This window comes from Excalfactoria chinensis, chromosome 24, assembly GCF_039878825.1.
Source record: "Excalfactoria chinensis isolate bCotChi1 chromosome 24, bCotChi1.hap2, whole genome shotgun sequence".
Classification (NCBI taxonomy): domain Eukaryota; kingdom Metazoa; phylum Chordata; class Aves; order Galliformes; family Phasianidae; genus Excalfactoria; species Excalfactoria chinensis.
In genome coordinates, this window is record NC_092848.1 from 4,560,917 (window position 1) to 4,570,836 (window position 9,920).

The following is a 9,920-nucleotide window of genomic DNA, read 5'->3' on the forward strand; positions in this document are numbered from 1 at the left end:
GCCTTGCCTCAAGTTGCTGTTGGGTTTTTGGGGTTGTTGCTTTTCTCCTACATCCTTTTTTTAGGCTGTTAATTCTGTGAAAGCCACTCGAGGTACTATCAGGTAATTATAACAATGACAACAAAAAACAGAAATGAGAGAATACCACCACCAAGAAAAAAGCCACCTCTGAACTGCACTGAGAGTTTTCAAAAAGACCTCGGAAAACACAAAGGCACAGGACTAAGGTGATGGGTAATGGAAAGACAAGATGAACACACTGGCCTCAAAAGACTATGTATATTCCTCTGCCTGACCACAGATATGTCTGTTTAAATCGAGAGGGGAGGGGTGGGAGGGGGAGAATGGAATGTTCCAAATATATTTTAAGATGCATTTGATGTATGGATGTATGCGTATCATACGCTCTTGAATTATGCTCAAGGAGCAAAATAGCACACAATTAAAACCTTTGCAGAAAAGAAATCAAGTGTGTTGAGTGAGATCACAAGGCATGTGCCAGGCAACTGGGGGATCAGACCCAGATGGAATGGCTCCTGAAAGGTAGGTCCTGCTGAGCAACGTGATCTGGTGTGCCTCCGGTGGCGCAGTGGTAGAATTGCTGCTTGAAACACCAGAGGCCCGGGGTTCGAATCCCTACTGTGGCGCAAGTGGCAGAAATGCTGCTCTGCTACTCAGAAGGGCTCGAATCCCGGGAGTTGGACTCGATGATCTCTAAGGTCCCTTCCAACTCGCACGATACTGTGATACTATGATACTATGATCTCCTTCTGCGAAACCTGCCAAGGCTGTGCATCCTCATTCCAAAAGGAGCCATGCCTAACTTCATTACTACATGCCTTACTTCTGCTTTTAGTACCTGAGGCCTAATATAATCTATTGGGTAGAGACCTAATAGTAGAATTGGGGATTAGCTTAGACGTAGTGGATAGAAAATTAGAAATTCAGTTATGCCCTCTAAGAGTAGAAGATGAGGAAAATATGAATCCTGAAGTGTGGTACACCCCAGAAAGTGTAGGAAAATTAGATATAAAGCCTTTTAAAATTACTATAAGTAATCCAAATATACCAGTCAGAATTAAACAATATCCCTTGTCTGAGGAGGGAAGGCGGGGATTAAAGCCTGAAATACAGAGACTGCTACAACAAGGGTTGTTAGAACCTTGCATGTCTCCCTTTAATACACCGATATTACCGGTAAAAAAGAAGGATGGCCAATACAGGCTGGTACATGATTTAAGGGAAATCAATAAGAGAACTATAACCAGGTTTCCCGTAGTGGCAAATCCCCATACCCTATTAAGCCAATTGCACCCAGATGACCGGTTGTATAGTGTAATAGATTTGAAGGATGCATTTTGGGCATGCCCCTTAGATGAGGACAGCAGGGATTATTTTGCTTTCGAATGGGAAGACCCCGATACTCATAGGAAGCAACAGCTAAGATGGACGGTCCTTCCCCAGGGATTTACAGAATCCCCAAATTTATTTGGTCAGGCCCTAGAACAAATTTTACAGGATTATAATAGAACGCCGGGAACAACAATATTACAGTATGTGGATGATTTGTTAATAGCAGGGAAAGATGAAGATAGCGTGAGGCAGGCTATTGTACAGTTGTTGAATTTCCTTAGTTTACAAGGGTTAAAGGTTTCTAGATCAAAACTGCAGTTTGTGGAGGAAGAGGTGAAGTATTTGGGTCATTTGCTGCGCAAAGGGACAAAAAAACTGGACCCAGAGAGAGTCAAGGGGATCTTGGCCCTAAAAGCCCCAACAACAAAAAGGCAGGTACGACAGTTGTTGGGATTAATAGGATATTGTCAACAATGGATAGAGGATTACAGTGGAAAAGTTAAATTTCTTTATAGTAAATTAAACAAAGATGGGTTACTTAAATGGACAGAAACAGATGAAGGATAATTAAATAAATTAAAGGAGGAACTTATGCACCCTCCAGTCCTGAGCTTCCCGGAGTTAAAGAAACCATTTTTTCTGTTTGTAAACAGTGCGGAGGGGACAGTTTATGGGGTGCTTGCCCAGGATTGGGCAGGAGGCAAAAAGCCCGTGGCTTACCTATCTAAATTATTAGACCCTGTTAGCCGGGGCTGGCCTAGTTGCCTGCAAGTAGTAGCAGCTGCTGCTCTCTTGGTAGAGGAAGCACAAAAGATAACCTTTGGAGGGGAAATTAAACTAATCTCCCCCCATAATATACGTGGAGTGTTGCAACAAAAAGCTGACAAATGGGTCACAGATGCAAGATTGTTAAAGTATGAGGGAATTCTGATTTACTCCCTGAAATTGACCCTAGAAACAACTTCAGTGCAGAACCCAGCTCAGTTTCTCTATGGTGAACCCAGCGAGCCCCTAGAACACGATTGCCTTAGGAGTATAGAGGAGCAAATAAAACTGAGACCCGATCTAGATGACATGGAATTACCTACAGGGGAGAAGATATACATAGATGGTTCATCCAGAGTAGTTGAAGGAAAGAGAAAGTCAGGCTATGCATTGGTAAATGGAAAAACATTTGAAGTGATAGAATCAGGACCATTAAGCCCGAGCTGGTCTGCTCAAGTTTGCGAATTGTATGCCCTGTTGCAAGCCTTAAAACTATTAAAGGGCAAGAGTGGTACAATATATACAGACTCTAAATATGCGTATGGGATAGTACACACTTTTGGGAAAATATGGGAGGAGAGAGGACTTATAAATTCACAGGGAAGGGGATTAATTCATCAGGAATTGATCCTTAAAGTTTTGAAAGCTATTAGAGAACTGAGAGAGATTGCAGTAGTACATGTAAAAGGTCACCAGCGAGGACTGGATCCTCAAATTAGAGGAAATAATCTAGCTGACCAGGAGGCCATATACAAAGTAACCGAGAGGGAGGATCACAGTATAACAGTATCACAGTATCGCGCAAGTTGGAAGGGACCTTAGAGATCATCGAGTCCAACTCCCAGGATTCGAGCTCTCTAGTGTAGCAGTGCGGCAGTTCTGCCACTTGCGCCACAGGGGATTCGAACCCGGGCCTCCAGTGTTGCAAGCAGCGGTTCTAACACCGTGAGCCAGGGTGTTTCTACAGGGCAAATGATTAATTCCTTTTCATTCTTTGACTGGACCTGGTATCAAGGACCAAATTGGTGGATTTGGGACATGACAAAAAAGGAACCATTGTTATCATGCTTAGTAGATGGTTGACAGTTATTAGGCCTACTGGATACCGGAACTGATAGTACCATCATTAAACCCTAATTCTGCTATTATAGGAGTTAAGTGGTACGTCATATGCTTGGTATCCTGCACAACAGTACAGACCAAGTGATCACTGAACGTGCTAATCAGACACTGAAATTGAGGCTAATGCGGTTAAGGGAGGGGGGAGACAAGGGTGATCTGCCAAAAGTGATCTGGCCACAATATTGCAATAGGTGCTGGTAGTGCTCAACTAGCCAGCAGCTCTGGTGTATCTTCTTGGGGGTCTGGTGTTGGATGTTCAAATCTTCTAAATGATGCCCACAGATCTTCTCACATGGGGTCAAGGGTATGCTTGTATTTCCACAGAAGCCGGAACCCAGTGGATTCCTGCCTGTCTGGTCTGGCTGTGGTTGCCAGACCTGCCTCTACTTCTGCTCCTGCTGCTGGGAGTGAGCCTGTTGGAGGAAATAATGCAGGTGTCGACTCTAATGACCCATGAGTCATTGAGGAATTTTTGGCTGCAGTATGTAAACTGACAAACTCTTTCATGGTGTGCTTGGCTCTTTGTGTGATAGGTGATCCATTTTGTACCTGTGCTCTTGTCATACGTTATGCCTCATTTCAACAAGACAGCCTGCGCCAATAGTGATTTGCTGAATCAGATCAGGGTGGTGAACAACAGAGGTAGTTATCTGTCCCTTGTTAGGTACATGTATGAAGGGATTTGATACAGCGAGCTCCTATGGTAAAGGGCTGTAGCGATGGGGTTGCTTATTCTCCAGCAGCCTCCTTGAGCAGGCAATGTTCGATGGCAGGCCCTGGCCACCATGTGTCCCAACATATCAGCAGTGGGGTGGGTCTGGTTTCACTCCAGCTCATCTAGTGCAAGGCCGCAAGGCAGCCAGGACTACGATCCAAGGGAAAGTGAGACCTTCCCTGGACACAACACTAAGGTCCATGTGACAATCGAGATGGAGAATGATGCCCCTATACATCTGCCCCCGGGTATGGTCCTGATTTGCAGGTCAGGATATGTCTACCCGGTTATACCCATTCGACCTATGGGTGGCGCCTGCAGCCTGGGCAGTCTGGGAATAGTGTCTGCCTCGCCACATGACATCCAGCAATTCCTCGCAGAGGGTTCACAACAACAGCGGAGCATAGAGACACTGACACCAGAATGTGATGACTGCATGTATCTCGATGGGAGCGTGCGCCAGGTCCTACATACTGTCTTTATCTGGCTCCAAATAGTTCGTAATACATGTGTGACTGCACTGCTTGCTTGTTGGGCAGAAAAGAATGTGAATCACAGTTCCCATGCACTGACTGATATAGCTGATATGCTGAGTTCCCTTGACACCGGACTGACTCAGACGAGGATGGCGGTAGACTTTCTGCTTGCTTGGACTGGTCTAGGTTGCACTGAGATGGAACAACTCCTAGACCTGAAAGGATTCTGCTGTCTTGACTTCAGCATGAATGCATCTTTGGCCATAGACAAGATCCAACAGGAAGCAAAGGACATAGCTGACTCGACGTTCCAGATAATGAAGGATAAGAACTGGGGTTTTGTCTCCAATTTGCTTGGTCTTCCAAGGCGACTTGAGAATGTTCCTACTGTGGGTGTGACTGCCTTAGTAGTTATCCTGCTTGCTGTGTGTTTGATTCCTGTTATAGTTCGTATTGTTAGTCGGTTAGTCACCTTCTCACAGTTAATTTAGTTTTAAGTGCACCACATGAAGATGGTTATCAACCACTATCCACGTGTGACTCTGAAACATCACATTAGCAAAGAGAGGGGGGAGATGTTGGGGTACTGAGTTGTCTTAGCAAGGATTTATGAGTGCATACAGGAGTTCTGAGTAGATGAGTGTTCTAGAATAGCTAAGTTAGGCCTGTAGCTTAAGAGTTAGTGGGCCGGGGGTTTAGGTAGGTGTGTGTACAGGTTCTCTTGCATGCATCGGGTTTTGCGCAGTGGGTGTACACATCTGCGAGGGATTTAGGATGGTATATAAGGAGTGTGATGCAGCAATAAATTGAGAGAAGACATCATGGCATCCAGGTTTGTGTCTCTCCCCCGGACAGTCGAGGTCCCGGGATAAGTCGGGTTAATTGACGAATACGTCAGAATACCAACAACAGAAATCCCAACACCACAACACAGAGGCACTGACAGACGTGAACCTGAAAGCACAGAACCCAGCCAGGAGCCCAGGGATGGCCCGTCAGCAGTTGCAGGATGAAGCCACAGCACAGTTTGATGAACAGCCGTGTGCTTCCTGCTGGACTGTGGGTTTCTGAGAACATCCGACCCTGACAGCTCCAGAAATGTCTCACAAGAAGGAGGACAAACAGAGTCACTGCACGTCCTTTATTCTGTTAAGATTTACAGAGAGCCTGGTTCATTAGTACACTGTGTCTGGGCTAAACTAAAAAAGTACAAGCTGAGAAGTAATTGATTTGAATAATGTTGTTTTAGTGAATAGCATTACAGATTTAAAAAAAAAAAAAAAAAAAGGAATAAGTTTTAATACATTACAGTTTTAAAAATTGATCAAAACAAAACAAAGAGTTTGCGTCAGTAAAAAGCTACATTGCATGTCATGAATTCTAAAAGAAGGGCAGTTCAATATTCGGGACGTTGTTATTCCACGGAGTATGAACTTTTGAATGATCCATACTGCACATGATGTTATGATGTGGAATATTGACAGCAATGTTACAAAACCATGACAACATCCGTCTCCCAATCTCTCCTTTTCTGGCCCCTCCCCTAAAGGCTGCTTGTCATGGTCATTACCATCTGCACAGCCCACCTCTCTTGGCTGGCACCTCTGCCCTGACCTAAGAGCCACTTCAGTGCAGGAACCTCCACCCTGCAACCTTTCCCCAGGCTGCTCTCAGAGTCCTCGGGGCTGGCTCTTGGCTTTTCCTCCAGCAAGCCCCACTTCTTTGCTTGCCCTCAGTCTGTAGGGACCTGGCACTCTCACTCCCCAGCCAGAAGGATGGCTTCAATGGCAGTAGTCTCAAATCAGCATCTGAAATCTTTCCTTGCTCAGAAAACATTTAGCTAAAAAAGAACTGGCAAGCTGGCTTTTAGAATTACCTTCTCTACACAACCTGATTCTTTAAAGCACAAACTCTCCTAGCAATGACCTGCCTCTGTGTAACAGTGTTAATCGATCTATGTCTGTGATGGGTGGGACAGCTGACCCATAGGCCCCCTGACCTCCAAAAAGGGGAAGGGAAAAGGGGTAGGGAGGTGGGAGCTGGGCTCAAGTAATGAAACGCAGCAGTGGCTATGATCTAAGGAGGAAAACTTATTTTTCTAACTATGATATCAGAATGCGAGATATCACTATATAATGCAATGTAATTGAAACTGGGGCTAATAAATCAATTAAAATACAAAAGGTTTCCAAAGCCTGAGAAGCCCACTTTGAAATGGAAGGTGCACGGCTTGGAAGCACACCCACACCAGCTGCCAGGCAGTGAGAGACAGAGCGAGCTTCACTTCCATGACGTGTTTCCCTTCTGACCGTGAGCTCCTCTGGGACGTGTAGTTCTTCTTCTCTGTGCTCCACAGGATCATCATAGTATCATCATAGTATCATAGTATTGTGCGAGTTGGAAGGGACCTTAGAGATCATCGAGTCCAACTCCCGGGATTCGAGCCCTCTGTGTAGCAGAGCGGCACTTCTACCCCCTGCTCCACAGGAGGGGATTCGAACCCGGGCCCCCTGGTGTTGCAAACGGGAATTCTACCGCTGCGCCACCGGAGGCACACCGGAGGATGTTATGATGTGGAACACCAATAGCAAAAATTACAAAACCGTGACACATGTTTCAATTCCAGTGTGTCATTAAGAAGCAGACCCATTAATTGCCCAGCAGACAATTTGTATTTTCTCCCCTGGAAAGGCACAGTGTGCAGCCATCCAAAGAGAGGCACTCCAGCCCCACCTGTCCTTTAAGCAGACTTAATTCCCATGGAAAACTGAAGTAGCCATGTTTAGGTCTACTTTGGTTTTTGGCATTCCAGTGCTTGCAGTATCTCTTTGCAGTGCACAGATCCAAGGGTCTTGTGCTTTAACCGTACAATTGTTATTTAAACAATGTATAAACCTAGGACAAATACACCATGGTTTTAAAATTTTTGCTCACTTTTTTTTTTTTTTTTTTTTGAGTCAATATTGTAATTTTAAAAGATTGAAATTAAAATCTTTTGTTACTTATCTATTAACAATATTTTATATTTTATGAGATTCATCAAAGACAAAATGACTTGTGTTGAAAGGGACTCCAGGGATCACCAAGTTCCAAGCCCTTGTGACAGGGAGGTCCACTAACCTTCAGCAATAAGAACTGCTCCAAAAGTAATGCCCCCTCCTCTATTACCTGGGGCAGTAAAATCAGAGGCGGATGTTGGAGGTTTGGCTGTAGAGGCTGAACATTGCCACCAGCATCCCATTAAAAATTTCTATTGTGTGACAGATGAAAGCAGAAGGGCAGCCTGACAGAATGGCATCTGACATGGAGGTGCACATGAAGCAAAGGTTTGCCACTGAATTCCTCCAAGCAGAAAAAGGCTGCACTAGCTGACATTCACCAAAGCTTGATAAATGTTTCTGGAGACCAAACAGTAGATGTGAGCCGAGTGAAGCAGTGGGAGGTGTGTTTCAGCAGTGGTAAATGTAGGTCACCTTTGCTGGTGCAGATGGTTATAAGCAGGGCACGTAGGCTCCTCTTCCCTCCCCTCAGACTTCGCCTGACCTCCTTTATACCTAACAGTCTATGCAACAAGAATGGCTCCTGTAGGTGATGGGTAACTTTTCCCGGACCATATGCAGGATTCCTCTACCACAGACAATCCTGCAGGCAGCAACCACCTCTGTGTATAAAATGGAAGAAGCCCTGGAGGAAGCTTGGAAACTTCTGGCATGATAACCCATATCCACAACCTTGTCCCGTGCAGGGTCTCACAAGGAATGAGGAAGAGGGGATCTAACAACCAACGTGCAAATCAGCTGCTGCTACTGACTTCTCAGAGGCACTGACAGATGTGAGCCTGAAAGCACAGACCCCAGCCAGGAGCCCAGGGATGGCCCGCCAGCTGTTGCAGGCTGAAGGCAAAGCACAGTTTGATGAACAGCCGTGTGCTTCCTGCTGGACTGTGGGTTTCTGAGAACATCCGACCCTGACAGCTCCAGAAATGTCTCACAAGGAGAACAGACAGTGTGTCTAGGCTACACTACAAAGGTACAAGCTGAAGAGGAACTGATTTGAGTAATGATGTTTTAATGAAAAGAATTACAGTATTAAAACAATAATAATAATAATAATAAAAGAATAAGTTTTAATACATTAAAATTTATAAAAATTGATCAAAACAAAACAAAGAGATTGCATCAGTAAAAAGCTGCATTACATGACATGAATTCCAAAAGATGGGCAGTTCAATGTTTGTGAAACACATTTGGTCATCACTTTCCTTACTGCATCCTTGACTTCCTGGTTCCTCATGCTGTAGATGAGGGGGTTCAGTGCTGGAGGTACCACGGAGTACAGAATTGCCACCATCAGGTCCATGGATGGGGAGGAGGCAGAGGAGGGCTTCAGGTAGGCATAAAAGAGAGTACTGAGAAATAAGGAGACCACGGTCAGGTGAGGGAGGCACGTGGAGAAGGCTTTGTGCCGTCCCTGCTCAGAGGGCATCCTCAGAACAGCAAGAAAGATCTGCACGTAGGTCACCACTATGAAAACAAAACACCCAAATAGTAAACTAATACTAAAAATGATAAGCACAACTTCCCTGTGGTAGGAGGCTGAGCAGGAGATCTTGAGGATCTGGGCGACCTCACAGAAAAACTGGTTGACAACATTCCCATGGCAGGGAGGCAGTGAAAACATACTGGCAGTGTGCAGCAGGGAATAGAGAACCCCAGTGCCCCAGGCTGCTGCTGCCATGGTGGCACAAGCTCTGCTGTCCATCAAGGTTCCGTAGTGCAGGGGCTTGCAGATGGCAACGTAGCGGTCATAGGACATGATGGTGAGAAGGGAAAACTCTGCTGAGAAGAAGAAAAGAATGAAAAAGAGCTGTGCAGCACATCCTGCGTAGGAGATGGCCCTGGTGTCCCAGAGGGCGTTGGCCATGGCTTTGGGGAGAGTGGTGGAGATGCAGCCCAGGTCGAGGAGGGCCAGGTTGAGCAGGAAGAAGTACATTGGAGTGTGCAGGCGCTGGTCGCAGGCTACGGCTGTGCTGATGAGGCCGTTGCCCAGGAGGGCAGCCAGGTAGATGCCCAGCAAGAGCCAGAAGTGCAGGAGCTGCAGCTGCCGCGTGTCTGCCAACGGCAGCAGGAGGAACTCGCTGATGGAGCTGCTGTTGGGCATCTGCTGTTCCTGGGCTTGGAGTCCTGCTCAGAGTAAAGAAAATAGTGACAAGTCCACAACATTCTCAGACATTTCTCCTGCTATACGATAAAAGTTTTCCTTTCCCTTTGGAAAATGATCACTTAACTCCAGAACTTGTATTTATTTTCATGAACTTCAGAATACCTTAAGGAGCAGAAGATTAGGGAGCTCTTACTTTCTTCTCATTTCCTAATCGTATCTCAGCCTCCTGAATACTTTCCTCTTAGGAGCTATTTACATGTCTCATATCTTTACTTCAACAGGTCTTAGAGCTTCCAATCCCAGCTTCTTTGCACTTCAATTTGTCT

General features: G+C 45.5%; 1 protein-coding gene across 1 annotated transcript; it reads right to left on the reverse strand.

Annotated features, from left to right (window-relative positions):
• Window positions 1-8,625: 8,625 nt before the first annotated feature.
• Window positions 8,626-9,591, reverse strand: LOC140262196 (olfactory receptor 14C36-like). The gene has a single exon (XM_072356385.1). The coding sequence runs from the start codon at window positions 9,589-9,591 to the stop codon at window positions 8,626-8,628; it is 966 nt and encodes a 321-aa protein (XP_072212486.1).
• Window positions 9,592-9,920: the final 329 nt, after the last annotated feature.

Bases quoted from the DNA above. Each gene is read 5' to 3' on its own strand.
- LOC140262196 (XM_072356385.1), bottom strand. From the start codon at position 9,591: ATGCCCAACAGCAGCTCCATCAGCGAGTTCCTCCTGCTGCCGTTGGCA.